Source organism: Rattus norvegicus, chromosome 2 (genome assembly GCF_021556685.1).
Source record: "Rattus norvegicus strain SHRSP/BbbUtx chromosome 2, alternate assembly SHRSP_T2T, whole genome shotgun sequence".
Lineage (NCBI taxonomy): Eukaryota > Metazoa > Chordata > Mammalia > Rodentia > Muridae > Rattus > Rattus norvegicus.
Window position 1 is genome coordinate 161,813,003 of NC_141535.1, and position 21,060 is coordinate 161,834,062.

The 21,060-nt window shown below is 38.3% G+C and overlaps 1 protein-coding gene across 16 annotated transcripts in view; it reads right to left on the reverse strand.

Annotated features, from left to right (window-relative positions):
- The window catches only part of Wdr49 (WD repeat domain 49), a 209,652-nt gene that overhangs the window by 11,673 nt on the left and 176,919 nt on the right, over positions 1-21,060 (reverse strand). For all 16 annotated transcript variants that reach the window (XM_087630728.1, XM_087630743.1, XM_087630736.1 and 13 more), the window contains 2 exon segments: positions 8,366-8,475; positions 6,224-6,370 (listed from right to left, as the gene is read on the reverse strand). In XM_087630728.1, coding sequence (XP_087486854.1) covers positions 6,224-6,370; positions 8,366-8,475 — 257 coding nt within the window.

Here is a 21,060-nt window from a genome sequence, read left to right on the forward strand (position 1 = left end):
CAAACACCACCCAATTCCAGAGATCTCTCTTCACATAGCATTAGTAGATGCTACACTTTATGTTTCAGCCATCCCCATGTCTCAATACTTCAAATTGACTCAAATTACTGACTTGCCTCTCTTAAAGTATGATATATATATATATATATATATATATATATATATATATAAAATTTGTTTCTAGAACCTATTGAATTCAGTTCCAAATACTAGAGCCTACCTCCCCAGCAGCTTCTTCCCTCCAAGTGAGCTAACTGCTCCTTTCTCCTCTCTTACTGGCTCCTGGAGCCTGCTATACACTCTGGGTCACCAACATGTGGTCAGTTCTCTAGTTATTAAGACTCTATTGGTCTCTCCACCTCCTTTCCTCCTCCCTCTAGGAGCTTCCAGCTAAATCCAGTTTCCTTACCCCTTCTCAGCCTCTACGACCTTGTCTCTCCTGTTTCTCAATTCTATCCTGGAAGTCTTAGAGTTTCTCTATGCCCTCCTGGTCTTCCTTTTCTTTCAGTGCCCACTTAGAGCTTGTAGAAACCTCCTCCAGTATAGTTCATTTAACAATCCATTCTCTCTTCCACCAACAACTAAGATTTTTTTAGAGCTTCACTGTGTTACCACAAGCAGCTTGGCCTCAGTATAGTTCAAATGACAAAACCTGGCATGCTTGATTTTCAGTGATGGCAACTTCTGTCACTGCACAAAAAAATGAGAAAAAAATCTTTTATATGCTAATTAATGACACATGGCAACCCAGATGGGAGGTGGGGTCATTAGTAAACTTTTAATACAGCATTCCTCAAGCTGCTCAAAAGGTACAATCAAAATATAGAAGGTACATACACATCCTACTCTCTCAACCCCTAAGTATAGACATGTTAAAAGAAGCCTTCCAAAGCTCTTTAAAGGTCCTCATAGCCCTAATGTCACTCCTTCTAGATGATATTGACCCCCACTTCCCTGTCATCCATCTCTTGTTTTGGACCTTAACCTCTGCATATCAGCTATTGAATAATGTTAGACCTGACTACTTTGCAAAATATTGGCTGTATGACCCTCCTGGCTTAACTCACAACCAATAGTTTTGGTCTTGTCCATTATTTTACTAGATTCTTTTATTTCATCAATTGCTCTAACCCACATATCTGTGCCACACTTATTCCTCCCACATCTCTCTCTCTCTCTCTCTCTCTCTCTCTCTCTCTCTCTCTCCCTCCCTCCCTCCCTCTCTCTCTCTCTCTCTCTCTCTCTCTCTCTCTCTTTCTCTTTCTCTCTGGTATCACAGACTGCTTTAATTCCTCAGGAACACACTTTGTGGACACACTGGAGTCTGCAAACTGTAATAATAATACCTCAACTCCTATTCCCAAATATTCATAATGCCTTGATTATCTGTTGCACTTAAGTTTACACTTTTCTACTGAAAGGAAAATTATACAGATTTAAGGTTTAAAAATATAAAATTAAGAAAATAAGTTTCAAAATTCACAGACTCAAGGCTAAACACTGTGAAAAACAAGCCCAGACAAGTCCAGACATGACGGGGCCCGCCCTGCCACTAGGACTAACAGACCATAAAGATAAAGAAAAAGAATGTTCCCCAGCTCCGAAAAAAGAACCAAAAAAAAAAAAAAAAAAGAATGCAGGAACCAGCCCAAGCTATCAGGACTGACTCATAAACCATCTGATAGGAGGACATCTCCCCCAGCTTACTCAGAGTCACACTTTAACCAGATGTCCTTCAAACCCTGATAAGCCCCTAGCTTCTAAAATCCTGTACACTCCAGTCAACAAGTACTCTTCTGCTGTGTTGTAATCTCACTGCTATGTTTAAATGAGCCAATCACTTATAGCCGCGCCAACTCTCCCCATCCCCCTATTCCTCACCCTATAAAAACCCCTTGCTTCTAAAAGTCCAGGTCGACTCCTCTGTCTCCTGTGAGAGACACGTGTCAGCCTGGAGCTTCGTTATAATAAACTGCCTCTTGCTTTTACATCAAGCCGGTCTCTCATGTTTCCTGGGGCGCGCCATCCTGAAACTCGAGCTAGGTTCTTTCATTACCTCATGGGTGGTCTGGGACTTCTTCCCTAATGTTTCTTTCCCCAGAAGTAGGGGTAGGATCCAGCAAGGAACCCTTGCCAAGTTCTGTCACTGGATTTTAGGGGCACAGCATGATACCCTTTCTAGCAGTCCTGGGCATAACTGCCGCCATCACCAGTAATACACGAAGACTGACTACTTCCTTAGCTTTTTACCATTGGTTTTTCTCTCAACTCATCCAGGCTCCCAAATGGGCAGCTCAGACCAGGCTTACCCTTCAAGGCCAAACAGACTTACTGGCTGCCATAGTGTTATAAATTCTCCAAGAGGATTAGATAAATTGACAGCAGAGAGAGGTGTTATTTATCTTGCTTGGGGGGAATGTCGCTTCTATGTTAACCAATCTGTTATAGTAAAAGATAAGATCTAATAACTCAGACAGATCTAAAAAAAATCTAAGAAATTGTATAATACCCTTTTGAAGCCCCTTCCTCCTCCTTTTCTTAATCCTATTAACCACACCCTACCTCATATACTTTTTGTCCAGTTTCCTTCAACAACAGAACCAAAGAATGTCTAACTAGCCTTGTAACTACAGGTTTGCTACTACAGGTTTACCAGCCCCTAACCACTGGTGGCCTACAACACCTGAGTATATACTGATGGTGAGAATCAAACTTTCCCCAAGGAACTCAGCACTCCTAATCATCAGGAAGTACTCTAATGATAAAATTGCTCCCCTTCCAGACCCCTAATGTTAATCAATAAGAAACAAAAACAGGAGAGAATATTAGTTTATTCAAGCTGACTCAAGGGACAGAGAAAGGATTCCATTCATGAACTCCGTTTATAAACTTTGTATACTTTGTAAACTTTGTAAACCCTCAAGGCAGGATCAGGCTCTGCCACAGGAGTTCCATCAGCCAGACCCCAACCCCTCAGACTTCCCTAATGATCTCAATGGTCCTTTTCAAGTGGCTGTAACTGTCATTCCCAGCCATGAGGTGAGAGAGTGGCGAGGACTTGTCCTACAAGAAAAAAAAAATATATCCCACCAATCCCTAAACAGGAAAACCCACCAATCCCTGAGCTTGCCACAAAAACACACCAATCTGAGAACAGGAAAAAACAATCCTTGAGCAACCCCAACTCAGGAACTGAAATCCCACCAGAACTGGAAAGCTCCACCCTGAAAAGCTTCATCCACTAAGAAATACTATGTAAGTCCCGGCCTACTGCTCTTTTCCCTGATGTCTTCTGACTTGAGCAGAGGCAACCACCCTCTTGGGTTTTCCCCTCCCAAGAAATCTCTTCTGTTAGATTTGTTGGAGAGTGTGATTTTGTGGTATTCCCTGGCTTCTGACTGCCGGGGTACCTTTGCCTTCTGAACTGCAACGTTTACAGGCTGAAACTCATGTTTTCTCTACGTCTCCAACATCTACTACTGATGCAAACACACTCAATCTCTACCTTAGGAAATACTATGTACATAGAGAGAAGTCACTCAGTATCTGGAATGGGCTAGATACATGTAGTACTCATATCTGCTGTGAGTAATCTACAGGAAGTTATGCAGAAGCATGTTTCTCCAATGTCCTCTAGAACTGGTCTTGATTTCTAGGTGGCATATCTTAACTCACCACATTCTAACACCACTGTTCCATTTCACCTCCACTTGTATATCCCACTCTGTTTCAACAGCTGAAATTGCCCACTGTGACCATTTTGTATTTATTTTTATTTGTCTCCTCTTCATCCGTAGTGTTTTCTCACGTTATTTTCTGTCTTGAATTCTACTTCTTCTTTCTCACAATTTGAGATCCTCCACAACCATTGAATCTCTGCTCAGATAGGACTCTTATTCTGAAGTGTTTTTTAAATTTCAGCTAGAAGGACTCCAGCTCTTCCCCAGTGCCTTTGCACATTCTGATCAGTGTGAGACTGAGGCAGAGAACTAGCACATGGCTTTTATGAGAACTTATAGAGTTCACTGAGCCAATTTCAGAAATTTCTTCTCTCCTTCCAAGGAGAACTCTAGCAATTAAACTCAGGTAATCGGATCTCTATGGCAGATGCATATACCTGGAGAGCCATATAACCAGAGCATGAAAATATTTTATAGGCCAAAAGAAGAAAAGCTGAAGAAGAAAATTTGAAGAATATATATATGTGTGTGTGTGTGTGTGTGTGTGTGTGTGTGTGATTTACATTTTCAGAGAATTAATAAAAATAAATTATTGTTCTTCATAAATTTCTTAATATTGCATATGTTTTCAGTATTTCCATGCAGATATCAAACCAACCCTATGACCACCCAAAGTACAGACTCCCTGTGCATAAGGAAAAACCTATTATACTTTCCTCATACTATAGAACAGAAGTAGCTCCTCCACTTGCAGGGACTCTCAAGGCAGATGTAGGTTTGTGCTTCTGGTTGCCTCTCTCTCCCACTGCTTGCCCTGTGCCTTTTATGTATTCTATGTCATGATTCTGTCGCCTGAATTCTGTCTTCTTGTTCCACCTTGGCGTGCTCAGATGCTCATCTCTGGGCTTTATCCTGACTCTGATTCTATTTTTACTAGATACTTCCAGGTTCTCTGGGTCCGTAGTTCATGCAAGAAGATAAACATTCCCTGTATTTGTTTTGTTTTTAATGTGTATATAGTGAGCCTTTATGTGCATGTGTGTAGGCACATGTGTGTTGGTGTACGTGCATGAATGTGTATCTGCATATGAGGCCCAAAGGTGCTAGAAGGTAGGTGTCTTCCTCAGCCATGTTCCACTTCATTTGCTGAGGCACGGTTTCTTGATGAACTCACAGATCACCATACAGGCAATTCTAGCTAGCCAGCTTGCACTGATGAGCCCCTCTTGCTGAGTCTCCTAACTCTTGCAAGCTAGGATTACAGACTTAAACCATGCACCGTCATTCATTCATATGGATTCTGGAGATTCAAAATCTAGTTAATAATAAATATTTTATCTTGGAACCTACCTTCCCAGCACACTTATGCGTTGTTAAAGTTTAGTCATTCTTATGAAAAATGACATGGCGGCAGATTTGAAGACCTATTCCATACACATAAAAGCCTCAAGTTCATACATAAGTACTTCTAAGAGTAACGAGAAGACAAAAACTAAAGGAAATAAGCAAATAATTACAAATTCAGAAAAGAGAAAGTTCTAGCAGTTAGTATTAGGAGTCTGGGAAGTGTAGTGATAAGAAATGACAGTTGTTCTAGATGAAAACTGAAGTTTGAAATAATATAATATATGACCAGTTGTTCAGTTTTTCCACAGAGGACTAAACAGAAAGAAGGAGTTTAAATGTCACTTGGTGTGAATATAAGAAATCAACTCCCTCCTTCAGGGGTACTGTTCAATAATGATGTTGAACCCTATGTCAGACAATGGAAAAGTTTAGACTGTGGGTCTCAGATGACTGCCATGGAGCTCTGTCTGCTTTCAGTATTACAGGTTGAAAACACTCCATTTCCATCAATTATTTTAAATGAGATTCCCTACAGTGCCCATATGCTTTCTCTGTGCCTCCCCCATTTTCAGGTTGTGTTGCCAGAATTCCCACAAGGCTTCCTTTGTAGGAAAAATGTTTGCACAGATCTTACTTGTCAAATGCTTTCAAATCGCAAAGGCTACAATAGTCTGAAAAATAGAGCACACTTGTGCACATGTTCTTTCTAAATCCTCAGAGATCATTCACTTGCATTTTTCAAGTTAAGCTTTCTTGTCCTCTCTTATTAGCCCCACACTGCAGCTGGAGCCTCTGAGACAATACACTTTAAGTAGCCTCTATTTATAGAGTCATCGGAAGAACAGAGCCAGATTGCCAGAGACTCTCCTCTAAATCTTTAGAATCTCATCATGTTTCTGTCTCTGGTATCAGTTTTTGAAAATGAAGGTTATTTAGGCAGATTCATGGTATCCAATGCAGTCTGCTTTCAGAACAGTGGCACAATAGAAATATGCGTTTCACGTACTTCAGCGCATTAGCTCCTCTTTTTGAGAGCACAGAGAAATTCTGTGAAATTCGACAACCACAGCACTCTTTGTTTCACTGCAACCTGCAAGGCAGACGTATTATCTTCATGCTAGTTTCCTCTTATTTCCCTTTCCCTTAGTTGAGTTGTATGAAGAAAGAAGGCGACGGTAGGCAGGCTGAGGACTTACTCTCGGAGAGCAAAGGAAGCTCTGGAATTTGGGATTCATCCTCTTCGGGCTCTTCCTTAAAGTATCTGTCCGGGTCTTGAAGAAATGCAGGTTTCTTCACTTCCGGCAGCTCTTCCAGGTTTCTAAGGCTTAAGGACCCAAATGTGCCTTCAAACAGAAAATTTAAGAGAAGGAAGAGAGAGAAAGGACAATGTCATTCAGTCTTTGAAATCGTAACCTTCCTATTACCCCGCTGGCACAGCTGCAGTGATCACTACGTCCCCTACAGGATCTCAAAATAAACCCACGGGGTCCTCTCCCTCAAAGGGACAAAGAGGAACTCAGGCTTCCTTTTCATTTGTTTTGCATCTTGTGTATTTTCTACAATATTCCTTTGAAAATAGGTGCTCTATTGTTTTGGACAGGCTTCAATATCTCTTTTATCCTCAAGAAAATTATATTCTTTGTAAAACGGAATATATTTTTCAGTGTTTCTTGAACAAAAATATCTAAAATTTTGAATTGGCAGGTACTTTTTTCATTCCACTATAATATAATCCTGATCAGTGTCTTATTTATTCTGTCTGTGAAAAGGTAAAGGACCTGTGTAAGCCACATGTTAAAAGTGGAGTTTTGAACAAACTGAAAAATGTTATTCTCTAGTGTGACAAGTGAGTAATAAAATCCAAATTAGTAAATGCTAATTCAAGATACAGTTTTATGCTCCATGGCTCTTAGTCTGTGGAGGCAGAAACTGATTTCCTATCATGATTACTTGGTCTCCAAAGTATGTTAAGTCTGGCTTTTCTATTTTATCACACAACAGAATTATCACTCAGAGAGCATGTTAAACCATGGGTTGCCATGTGCCACTCTTGGTTTCTGATTTTTTTAAATATGAAAGGAAAAGTGGATGGTGGTACTAGAATTTACATTTGTAATGCTTTCCATAATGCTGATGGTACTAGACCAGTGGTCATTCTTTGAGAGTCAAGATGCAAAGCCTAGCAATTGTCACCATTTGTATGGGTTCATTGACGCTTTAACACCTCATGTTCCTCATCAATAATTTTCCAGAGTTAAAACAATTGGTGAATTCTACACTATTTACAAACTACAAGTATGCTGAACTTATGAAGCCCTGTTCTGAGTTAAAACAACTGGTACTGGGTAAAGTATTTTGTATATACTATGTCATAGATCCCAGGCCAAAATAAACTTATGGAATGGACATTGTCAACATTTCACCATGTACATTTTGAGAGCAGGTTCACCAAAAATCTTAAATTCTTTATCTACCTCATGAAAATTCAGCTATCAAATATGAGTTTAAGAAAATATTCTAGACTGCAGTTTCATTCAATTTTATAGCTTCAGGAATAATCTTCATTTGCACTAATAAGAAGCTGACTAATTTAATGTAATGATTCCATGTTTGAATTATCAACATAATCATGATCATCATCATTTTGAAACAGGAGCTTTGTGGTGGTTTAAATATGCTTGGCCCATGGGAAATGTCATTATTAGGTGTGGTTTTATTGGAGGCGGTGTAACCTTGTTGGAGGGAGTGATAGATGATAGATAGATAGATAGATAGATAGAGATACATATACGTGAGTGTGCGTGTGCGTGCGTGTGTGTGTGCGTGTGTGTGCGTGTGCGTGTATGTGTGTGTTTCTCTTGCTTAACAGCAACATTCATTTTGCCCTGACTGCTTCCTTTCCTACAAACACAATGAGCCAAAATGTAATTCAGGTGATCCGTTTTGCAAATGCTAGGTGCTTTACCCATTGAATCATCTTCCATTTACCCCTTAGTTTTTTGTCTGTTTGTTTTGTTTTGTTTGTTTGTTTCTTCACTTAGTGGAAAGTATTTCATTTCTGGTGCTACCCTTAGTTTTGGAACAATTAGAAGTATCTCGTACAGGTTTTCTGGTTTAAATGGCTTAGACTTTACAACTGCGTTATGTATGCCATAAACATTGCATGTTATTTAACAGGCCCAATTCTTACCCTCCTCTTTCACCAAATGAAGAAAACAGAACCATGCATTTTATTTATTATAAAAATTAAATATTCCTTCTAAATAAAATAGCTCTTTGTCCTATTCACATTATTTTATAAAATGTCATTCTATAGTGTGTCGATAGTAATTACTTACTGGTTGATTTTTGTAAAATTTCACCATAGTAAGGTTTATGTGTTTTGTTCTTAAAGATATTTCTCCTCTTACATTTTAGACTGAAATTCATTTCTTCTGATGATCTTGTACTGGAAGAAAATAATTCATGATAAAATATAATTATAGCTAAAAGAATGAACAAATACTTTCAGATAATGGTAATACATATCTTATTTTTACAAGAAAAGCATGTTTATTTCTGTGTTTGTAAGTCACGATAGTAATACTAGCTTAAACTATTGAAGCCATACCTTTAAATAAAATGCCAGCTACCCAAGTGATAGCATAGAAGGGAAAATACAAAGGTATATAGTCCAGAAAACAACTGTCAGCTGCAATGTCAGGGGAAAACGTTACAAAAAAAACTTCCACAGAAATAAATTTACACTTCCCTTTCCTTGTTGTTAGGTGGCATGACCCACAGAAAGGGAACATTGCCATCTGTCAACATCTTAAACCATGGTTCTTTTTTCATAGTACCCCAAAGCCAAAAATGATGAGTAATCTTAAGCTTCTATATGAATCTGTAAGAAAAGTTTAGATGAGTTAGAATGCACACGAAATCTCCTATCAAAGAAACATGGGGAGCTAAGGTGCCTAATCTTGGTTGTCACCTTGACTACATCTGTAATCAACTAAAACTCAAGCAACTGCCACATCTTTGAAGGATTTTATATATTGGACCATTTGGTGTGGGAAAACCTACCATAAATCTAGACCATACCCTCTGACAACAGCCTACATAAAAGACACGGAAGAAGGAGGCATTTGTAGTTTCTCTCTTTGCCCCAAATTTCAATTGCAAATCTGTCTATCCTACTCATAAAGCATTTCTTTACCGGACTTAGACCTATATCTTTGGTTTCTCAGTGTTGACTGAAGATCAGAAGCTCTCTAGAAAATCTATAGGACTCCATCATCAGATTGAAACTGCTAGGACATCCAGTCTTATGATCTTTACTGTATTCTTGGTCTTTCCTCAGGAAGACAGTTATTGTTGGACTATTCAGACTGTAGTTTGTAAGCTACTCTAATACATCACACACACACACACACACACACACACACACACACACACATGCACAAACACACACAAATCAATTTTATTCCTTTAAAGAACTTTGACTAATACATGAGGGAAATGTTTTATACCTGTACAGAACCTGCCAGAGAAGAAAAAACGATCTCAGATACTAAAGACTCACTATCAAAGATATCTATCTTAACAGATAAAACTTCTGTTTACAAAAGTCACCAGGAGCACCAGACCTGAAAATACCCAATTTGGTCAAGTCATGTGGAACGTGGAACGATGGGAACTTTCAGGCTTCCCATGTTCTGGAATCCCTTCCCATATCGCCTGGTCTTTCTTTTATTTATTTATTTCCCTTCTCTTTCTTTTTTTTTTTTGGATTTTTATTTACATTTCAAATGTTATCCTTTTCCCCAGTTTCCTGTCCATAAACCCCCAAACCTATCTCCCCTCCCCATGCTTCTATGAGGGTGTTCCCCTACCCACCCACCCCTTCCTCCATACCCTGACATTCCCCTATATTGGGGCATCAATACTCGGCAGGACCAAGGGCTTCTCATCCCATTGATGCACAACAAGGCTATCCTCTGCTACATATGCAATGGAGCCATGGGTCTATCCATGTGTACTCTTTAGATGGTGGTTTAGTCCCTGGGAGCTCTGGTTGGTTGGTATTGTTATTGTTATATGTTTGCAAACTCCTTCAGCTCCTTTAATCCTTTCTCTAAATCCTCCATTGGGGACAATGTTCTCAGTTCAATGTTTGGCTATGAGCATGTGCCTCTGTATTTGTCATGCTCTGGCAGAGTCTCTCAGGAGACAGCTATATCAGACTCCTGTCAGCTTACACTTCTTGGCATCAGAAATAGTGTCTGGGTTTGGTGGCTATATATGGGGTGGATCCCCAGGTGGAGCAGTCTCTGGATGGCTTTTTCTTAAGTCTCTGCTCCAAACTTTTTCTGTGTATTTCCTCCTGTGAAATTTTTGCTCCCTCTTCTAAGAAGGACTGAAGCATCCTCACTTCTATCTTCCTTCTTCTTGAGCTTCACGTGGTCTGTGATTTCTATCGTGGGTACTCCAAGCTTTTGGGCTACTATCTACTTATCAATGAGTGCATACCATGTGTGTTTTTTGGTGATTGGGTTACCTCATTCATCATGATACATTCTAGTTCCATCCATTTGTTTATGAGTCTCCTGAAGTCATTGTTTTTAATAGCTGAGTAATACTCCATTGTATAAATGTACCACATTTTCTGTATCCATTCCTCTGTTGAAAGACATCGATTCTTTCCATTTTCTGGCTAATATAAATGAGGCCACTATGAACATAGTGGCACATGTGTCCTTGTTATATGTTGGAACTTCTTTGGGGTATATGCCCAGAAATGGTATAGTTGGTTCCTTAGGTAGTACACTGTCCAGTTTTCTGAGGAGGCCCCAGACTGATTTCCAGAGTGGATGTACCAGCTTGCAATCCCACCATCAATGGAGGAGTGTTCCTCTTTCTCCACATACACGCTAGCATCTGTTGTCACCTGAGTTTTTGATCTTAGCCATTTTGATTGGTGTGAGGTGCAATTTCATGGTTGTTTTGATTTGCATTTCCCTGATGACTAAGGATGTTGAACATTTCTCTAGCCCTCTATCAGATATAGGATTGGTAAAAGTCTTTCCCAATCTGTTGGTTGCCATTTTGTCCTATTGATAGTGTCCTTTGCCTTACAGAAGTTTTGCAATTTTATGAAGTCTCATTTGTTGACTCTTGATCTTAGAGCATAAGTCATTGGTGTTCTGTTCTGAAAATTTTCCCCTGTGCTCATGTGTTCAAGGCTCTTTCCCACTTTTTCTTCCATTAGGTAGAGTGTATCTGGTTTCATGTGGAGGTCCTTGATCCACTTAGACTTGAGCTTTGTACACGATGATAAGAATGGATTGATTTGCATTCTTCTACATGCTGACCTTTTGTGATCACCACTCTCCAATTTATTAACATTTATTCCCAATCTGCTGCAGAATTTGTAACAATGAAATCATGAGGCAATTCTTAACAAATAAAAAGTTCATATGTGTCTAATATTATTATTCAATAAAGGTTAATTTATTTTCTTTTCCTCAATTCTATTTTTACAGTAGCTCACAAACTCAGCTTAAAATATTAATATAAGTCAATCTGTGTGTCATTTTTATTTATTAACATTCAATTTACACAATTTAAGAACTTATTGACTTGTATTTCTATTCATTCATAAACAATTCACTATGAAAGCACTTTTAGATTTGCAAGAAGTCATAATCATGATCCAGGATTCTGGGACAACTCTCACTCATATTTTTTCCTTTTCTTGGAAATCTTACATTGATATTTATTACATTTTAAGAAAGCAATATTAGGAGCTGGAGGGCTCAGGAAGAATGCCAGTGTTCAGTTTCCAGCACTCACATGCCAACTCACTACTTCCAAGAAAAATGTCTATCAGTGGTGCCTATTAGTATACCAAAGTAGATTGTTGTCCTGCAAGATTTCTCAGAATCACAACTATCTGTGGCTCTTCTCAGCTCTACCCATCCTGCCTCCTTCCCTAAAGTTCCCCTGCTCATGGACTTCCTTTCCCCCAGGTTCTCATTACTGTATACCCCTACCATACCAGATACAAGACCTTTTTGTCTTCTCATTATCCTCTGTTGGCCCTGGCTCTTCCTTTCTCGCTCTCCCTCCTCTGTTCCTTTCATGGCCTTTCATGTTCCTTTCATCGGTCATACACAGTGTACTACTTATGCTCCCTGCTTTACACTCTTCCAGGTGCCTCTCCTTCATATCTACAATAAAAACTTTCCTCTCAACCATTCCTTGGAGTGATCCTGTCCTCGCTTTATCATCTATAACTCTCGTTCTAGGCAATCTGATGCCTCCTGTCCCCCAGTGACTGCTGTAAGCAAATGTTATGCATGAAATTTTAAAATCATACATATACACTTATCAACAAACATTAATTTTAAGAAATTATTTATTTTAAAATCAATATTAGTGCCTGATTATTAACTAAACTCTAAATTTTATTAGTGTTATTCATGTGATTGTTGTTTTTCTTAGTGTCCTTTCCCTGTTATGTCAAATTTCTGTTTAAGTGTTTGAATTCTGAGTCTTCTCTAGCCTGTGAGACTTACTGATACTTTTCTTGGTTATCGCCACCTTGAGTGTTTCAAGGAGCACTTTTCATACTGTTAATACATTATCCCTTAACTTGGACCTGTATGTTGTTTTTCATGTGATTATACTAAATTTGTTGATCACTGGGAGCAATGCAAAGAAGGTGAAATTGCTGTCTTGATTACTATCAGAGCTACATTGCATTGCCACTAATTCAAGATATTAACCTTCATCACCTAGTTAATATTATATTATCAAGTTCACACTAATAGAAGCTTTTTTAATAGCGAACTTACTCTATTCATTGTTATTTAACTTTACATTTAGATGAGGTGAGGAGAAAAGTTGAATAATGTTCTTGAGTGTCCATGACTCTATGAAAGATACATTTGGGATCAAAAATTTTCTGAGAGGATTGTGTAACACCCAAAATTAATCTGTAAGTTCCTTCTGCTCAGAAACCAGATAAATCCCTTGATGCTTGGAATTATAGTTCTTGGAAAATAACAAAGCTTTATGGGGAAAGATGGTGGCCTATAGGTTTGTTGAGCTTCTGCAACATGTGGCTTGAGACCATTAGGTAATGTCTGGGAAAGGGTTCTGACCAAAGTCCATCTCTTGCCAGTGTTTAATATTCAACTGAGCTTCCTTCAAATTTCCCCAAAATCATGAAGCTAGTTTTTTTTTCTTTTTTCTTTTTTGACAAATCTCAGGATTAACAGTTTTCTTTCTGAAAAAAAAAAAAACTTTGGGTATATGTGAAATTCTCTCCCAGTATTGCTGGATTGATTTCCCTCAAAATAGAATATTGCCTATAAAATTAGCATACTATCAGGACTGCATAGATGATTCTGCTAAGAATCTATTAAGAGCCATATTTCTTTTGTAGGGGACTCCAGTTTGATTTCCAGTACCAAAGTAGGATGACAAACAATTGGTTATAATTCCAGCTACAGAAAAAACAAACACCTTGGACCTTCACAGGCACCTGCATTCATGAGCACAAACTCACATATAGTCACAAACATAAGGAAAAATATTAAATTAAATATTTTTAAACCTAGCATTTATTTAGACACTTCTGGTCTTCACTGATTAAACTGAGCATTTTAAGACTGTAAAGAAGTCTGAAAAGTAAGAATATTGTAGTGAGAATAGGGAAGGCAGTCTGCAATGGTGCTAAACTTTACTACTATTGAATTAATACAATTTCACTAGAAAAGTGTCATAGACATAATTTGAGTGCATAAGCTTGAGAAATAGGGAGGTCCCACATCATACTATGACTTTTCCCAAAGTATAATAATCTCTTATCCCTATTTGACCATTGGCCTTTTGCAGTATAATTCAATATAGTTTAAATTAAATATGTTTGTTAAAACACAAATTGTCTCATGCAAAAATTAAAGAAGTAGGCAGAAAGTAAAAGAACCTTCCAGGAATTTACTTACTCAAATGCCTGCATATAGAACAGAATTAAGTTAATAATCCTTGAAGGCAAAGGAGCATTTCTGTGTTAAGCTAAATTGTAAAACCATCTATATACCCTAAGGCCAAGAACCTATTTTTTGCTTTCCCCAGATACCTGACTTTCAGAAGAGTGGTTGCCGTGAAAATCTACTGGGAACTGAGAAGAGGTGAATATTGCTAAGAGGAGATAGAAAGATAAAAATAATGAAGTAGTGGAGCATATGTGCAATCTGAGATATCTAAGGACAGTTCTGAGAAGAACTATTATAGCTCAATCTCAGGGTGCTGAATACCACTTGTCCAAGAAGTTGGAGGACACCCACTGCTCAGGGATCTCTTAACTAGTTAACATGTCAGAGTCTCACTCATTATTGGAATTAACCAGACAAATCTCTCCATCAACTAAGAATGGCCATGCACCACTATTACCTGCTCTTTTCTGAAGGGAAATAGAGGAGTGGATCTGAGGGTGAATGGAGGTTAGAAGGGAACTTGAAGGAGTGGGTGGGAGGAGAAACTTGGATCTAGGTACATTGTATGAGAGACGAAGAAAAAGTAAGTCCAAAGAATGCAATAAAAGGCTTAAATATTTTTTTCTTCAAAACTAGTTTACATGGTAGTATGGGAAGGGATACTCTGGCTGTGTTAGACCTAATATCAATTTCTCTCTGCTCTGGATGTAGACAGGAAATATGATAATTGTGACAAGAACTCCGGAGTCCTATAAAAAAATTAAATGGTAGAAGCTTTGCTACAGCAGGTACTTCATAAAATACTCAGTGAGTTGGAAAGTAATTCTTCATCATGCTAATCTGGTACATGCTAGGCAAGCAGCATAACATAATATGACTTTTTTACCTTTACAGCTAGAATGTCTGTCTGAATCCTTTGGGTGGTTACTGTTATTTGATCCTCTTTTCCTGACTTCCCCAGATGTAAAATGAGAATAAAAGCGATGTCTGTCTCTTGGAAATATAGAGAGAATAAATGGGTTAAGTGGAAAACAATCTTCAACAGTTCCTGGAATATGATAAAAGCTCAATAAATGTGGGCTACTATTATTTTATTGAGCCACATGACATGATTTTATTCTAAAAAGGAAGTTCCAACACTACTTTCTAGCAAGTTCTAGTAGTCTTAGTAGCAATCAGAATAATCCGACAGGACATTAGGAAATATAACTACCAAAACGATAGCTTACTGTTTTCGGGATTGGAAGACTTCAATTTTAACAATTAATAGGTTTTAAATTTCATATCTGAGCATAGGATAATTATCACCATTGATTGTTGGCAAAAACTGGATATCAGTTCTTCAAGAGTTTTGGTTCTTTTTTTTTTTTTTTTCGGAGCTGGGGACCAAACCCAGGGCCTTGCGCTTCCTAGGCAAGCGCTCTGCCACTGAGCCAAATCCCCAACCCCTCTTCAAGAGTTTTATGTCAAATAATTTCTAACTTAAAACAGAACTTGGTGATTTTTATATATGTTTTGTTCCTTATATCTAGCAATTTTCTAATTTAGTTTACCACTTGACATTGACTGGCAAAATAGTTAGGAAATAAATAGCACATACAATTTTAAATATCAACTCCTTATTAATAATTATAGAGCATTATTATTGTTAAGGGTACAAGAAGCACTAATGTTGGAGAGTGGCTCCTGCTTTATCAAAATCACTGGGAAGTTAATGTAAATTTCTATTTTATTTTTCATCTGACTTTATCCTGATTTCTTATAATTAATCTCTCCCTCTAAATTAATTTTTAAAATGATGGATAAAGGGGGAAATGTGACAGAGAGTCAAAGAAAGAATTGAATTGCTTGCTATTTCTGTAGTATAATAATGAACATTGATTAATGGGAGCCATATGAATAGATAGATGTGTCTTGTCCATAATAGTGATTAAGTACCAAAGCTTGCCTGTAAGATGCTGCATGGGCGCATCTCACAGGAATTCTTCAAAGATAGGCCGAATGTACTGTTTAAAGCTGTTATTGGGCCGTCCAGGCTAATAGGCCTCTAAGATTTCTTTCAAATTCCCTTTTGAATTGTTAGGGCATAATCCACGTAGAAAAATATTTATAGTTACAAAAAAAAACAATTTAAAACAATGAGTAAGATATCTTGAAGGGTTAGAGGGCATGACTGGATACACCTTTTGTCCTAGAGCATAGGTAGTAAAGGGAACATGATCTCTGTGAGTATGAGGATAGCCTGATCTCTGTGAGTATGAGGGTAGCCTGATCTCTGTGAGTATGAGAGCAGCCTGGTCTACATAATAGGATGGAGGTGAGCCAGGACTACGTAGGGAGGTTCTATTTCAAAATCAACCTCTCCCCTCAAAACCACAAAAAAGAAAAAAAGAAAGAAAGAAAAAACAGAGAGAGAGAGAGAGAGAAAGGAAGGAAGGAAGAGAGAGACAGACAGAGAGAGAGAGGAGAGAGAGAGAAAGGAAGGAAGGAAGGAAGGAAGGAAGGAAGAGAGACAGAGAGAGAGAGAGGAGAGAGAGAGACAGAGAGAGAGAGAGAAAGGAAGGAAGAGACAGACAGACAGAGAGAGAGAGAGGGAGAGAGGGGAAAGAGAGAGAGAGAGAGACCAAAAGAGATATCAAGGGGGAGCAACAAGATATCTCAGTGTGTGACGGTACTTGCCACCAGCCTTGGGGGTCTGTGTTGAATCCCTGGAATCCGCATGATGAAAGGATAGAACCAATTTTAGAATGTTGTCCTCTGACTCTAGACATGCAATGAGGCCCATGTGCATATACATATAAGATAACAAGTAAATGCAGCAGTTGTGACTTCCTGCACAAGATCAAGACTGTCAGCATTCCAGTGTGGCCTGGTTGGGGTCTCAGGAACCCACACTCCGACTGAGAGACTATAACTGTGAATGGGGGCTGGACGCTGGAGAGTCAGTTTCCTATAAGGGCGTGGCCCTGCTATGCTCCAATACAGGGCAACACATTTCTCAGTATATAAGCAGCACAGGTTAACTCACTGGTTATTAAGATGTAGACGAATGGGGGTTTGAATTAGCAGGGATAGTGTGGATAGAGAGTGGGTCTGAGAAGAGTTATAGACCTGTATCAGGGTAAATAAAACCAAAACACATGCATATGTGTATAAAATTTCCAAAATATTACTAAACACATTTTTAAGCAATATATTCAGGGAGCCGTTTAATGGCAATATCAGTGTCTTCTCTTGAATCAGAAGCAAGACAGAAACTGATCATATGACCTTGTTGACACAGGGTCTTTTTGCAGTTCACTGCTGCCTACACAGGTGTCTTAGTTAACATTTCCATTGCTGGGAAGAGACACCATCTCCAAGGTAACTCTTATAAGGCATTTAATTGGAGCTGGTTTACATGTTCGGAGATTCAATCCATTATCATCATAGCAGGAAGCATGGCAGTGTCCAAGAACACAGAGTAATGGAGGAGTCAAGAGCTTTACATCTTAATCTGTTAGGAGATTATTTTCCAGGCAGCTAGGAGAAGGGACTCAAAGCCCAGTTCCCACAGTGAAACACTTCCTCCAACAAAACCACACCTAGTCTAACAAGTCCATCCCTCCCAATAGTGCCATACCCTGAGCCAAGCCTATTCAAATTACCACAACAGAAAAGCTGGCCCATGAGCACTTTCAGCAATTCTCTTGTCTCTGCCTCCAATTTTGTGGTATGAGCATTGACCTTGCAAATGCACAGAGCCATGGTCACCTTTCATGTGGATTTTAATGATTTGAACTCAGGTCTTTATGTTTGCACAGTGAACACTTAATTTATGGTTCCATCTTCTCAGCCTTTACTCTATTTCTCTCTCTCTCTCTCTCTCTCTCTCTCTCTCTCTCTCTCTCTCTCTCTTTGTCTCTCCTCTGTCTCTGTTTGTCTCTCTGTCTCTCTCTTTGTCTCTCCTCTCTCTGTCTCTCTGTCTGTCTCTCTCTGTCTCTCCTCTCTCTCTGTTTCTCCTCTGTCTCTGTCTCTGTCTGTCTCTCTGTCTCTCTCTGTCTCTCCTCTGTCTCTGTCTCTGTCTGTCTCTCTCTGTCTCCCTCTCTCTTTCCCTCTTTGTGTGTGTACTTCCATTCCTATTTGCATATCAAATAATTTTGAAAACAGTTGTATGTAATAATAAAACATAGACAATGAGGACAATGAACATATTGATGTACTTGTTTCATAGGCCCCTAAAGACCACCAAGGAACTGATTCTGATAGAGCAAGACAGGAGGGTGAAGCCTCGAACCCAGTTTCAAGTAAGCATTTATAGAGGCAAGCAAACAATCAAGGAGGTTTCCAGCTAGGCACACATATGATTGGGGGGGGGGCTACTATGGAATTTTTTGCGCTTTAAAATGATTGGCTGGTGCTGGGAGCCAAACTATAAACTTTCATAAGTACATATCTTTAAGTACCACTGTAATTTCAGCTTTCCTCCTGATTGGTAGTTGACCTGGAGACTAATCTTAGGTGCAGGCTTGGTGGTTAACTCGAGATCAGCCTTCTCTAAGATGAAGTTTGAAACCAAGATGGAGATGGTCTGGTCTCTCAATATTAAAGACAGGAAGGTATAAAGTAATTAATTATATTACTAGAAGCATTTAATATTTTTATTCTTAATATTTTGCTCAAGAATTGAGCAACATGTAATTAATTTAATGTACATCCAAGAATCTTTCTTCAATGTTTTTAAAAAATCTTGGCTAACTCCTTTGGAGTGGTGGGGTAAGAAGGCTTTTACATTTTACATTTTTACAACATTTACTTGTGTTAACTTTCGTAAGTATGCCTAGAACGAAGTATGCCAAGCAAGTGCCTGAACCTTAGCGATGATTTTTGCTTCATGTATTTCATCTTTTTCTTTTTACTTACTTGTACTTCAATTTTTTTGCTTGGTTAAAAATGTGCTGCTTTTATACTGAAAATATATCCTGGGGGTTACTTTGTCTAAATGTTTCATTTTTCACATAATTTCCTAGTTAAAATAATTTGAGAATATATTCCAGTAAGCAGCATTCCTCCATGACCTCTGCACCAGCTCGGGCCTCAGGGTTCCTGTCATGTTTGAGCAACTTCTCTGACTTTCTTCAGAAGTAGACTGTGATATGGTAAAGGATGGCTAGTAAACACGTTCCCCTTCAACTTTCTTTCATTTATGGTGTTCATCACAGCAATAGTCAGCCTTACTGAAACAGAGTATAAGTTCCCAAAATATTGCTATCACTTAAGAAAAACACTTATGTCCATAATGGTTCCTGATTCTTATTGTATGTCTTTAGTTGTTCCCTTGCTGCTTTTCATTTCAAATAGTGCGGTGGTTTGAATGAGATCAACCCCATATACTTTGGCATGTTAATACTTGATACCCAGTTGGTGATACTATTTGGACATTGGGTAAGTTTAGGAGTTGTGCAGTTAATAGAGAAAGTAAGTCATTGGGGATGGACTTTGAGGTTTAAAGTCTTCCTTCTGTCTTCAGTTTGTTCTCTGTTTATTGCTTGTTTTTGGAGATTTGAGCTCTCACCTGTTTCAGCAGCCATGCCTTTCTACTTGGTGATGTACTTTTCTCATTCTGACCCCGTAAGCCAGGAAAAAAACCAATAAACTTCCTTGTATAAAATTTCTTGGTCATGGTGTTTTACCACAATAAGAGAAAAGTGACCAATGCAAATGGTAATTTCTTCTTTCAAAATTCAAGAGAGGGAACGATCTATTTCTGTTTCAGTTCCTAACTGAACATGAAGACATTCTGTTAGTCCTGCAAATTATCTATTCACCTTCATCTTTCCAAGGTTTGCACTTAAGACAACTTAACCACTACCTACCTACTTCTCACACATTATTTCATGACATAGTTTTATTCCCATGGAAACCCGATGTTCTTGTATAAATTGGAATAAAATAGGTACCAAAGTACATTTTTCTGAGAAAAGAACTGGGGGCATTTACATGAAAATAAGACTTAGCTTTAATTTTTCTCCAGGTTTCTCTCTTATTCCTTAGTTAGGTCTTTTCTGACCCTCTTCATCTTTCTCACCACAATCCTCTCAGCTAAATCCACTAACATCTGCAGTTATGCTCTAGTCAGGTAGAAAGTTTACTAAAGTCTCTTCATGTTCTCATATATATTTGTTTTTCTTTTGCATTATTGTACAAGTAGAGGAAATAGCCTAGTCCTCTGCCCGTGTTTAATCATTGACTAAGTCATTGATTAATCATGAATAAAAAAAGAAAATATTTGCTACAGAAATATTTGCCAGGAATAAAAATATTTATAAATGCTGCAAAGCATGAGGGAAAAGTTCAACGTACATTTACAGCTGATAAATTTGCTGTGATGGTCCTGGTCACATTCCTGGGAGAATTAAGGGACACAATTAACAAATCAATTGTGAGGATGGATTTGTAACCATTTTCTTTCAATTACTACATAATCCCTAAATGGTATTATTATATTCTGTCTCATGATAACAATTTCAGTGTTATTATAGGTCAACTATTTAGAATAAGCAGAACTTTAAAGAGCATAAGCAGTTGCTATTGTGTAATTTTGTCTCTTAAAAGTATTCTCTCCATACTAGAGAAAACTACCTCCCTATTCTGAAACTGTCTATGCCTTCAAACACATACTTGTGGGGAAAACAACTAAGATGGGGAAAACCTTCAATTTGAAGGTTGATCTGTAAATTTACAACATACCAGCACTATTTCTCATAAAACGAGGTGTCTAGAAGGGACAAGATATGGAAAAAATGAGATAGAAATCTAGTAAATGATAAAAAGTTTGGAACACTGAATTTTTTAAGATAGTAACCCAATTTGTCATGAAGAAAGGAATATTAGGGTCACAAGATGTTTCAGCTGCAAAGAGCACTTGCCACCTGTCATGAAGTAATCTATACAAGATAGTTATTGACAACCATGCTAATTAAGGAAACTAAAAATATCTGAATCTTTTTTATTAGCTGGCAACCAAGAGCAGGTTCATGCCTCAGAGTCTCTTAGTGTTGAAGCTTAAG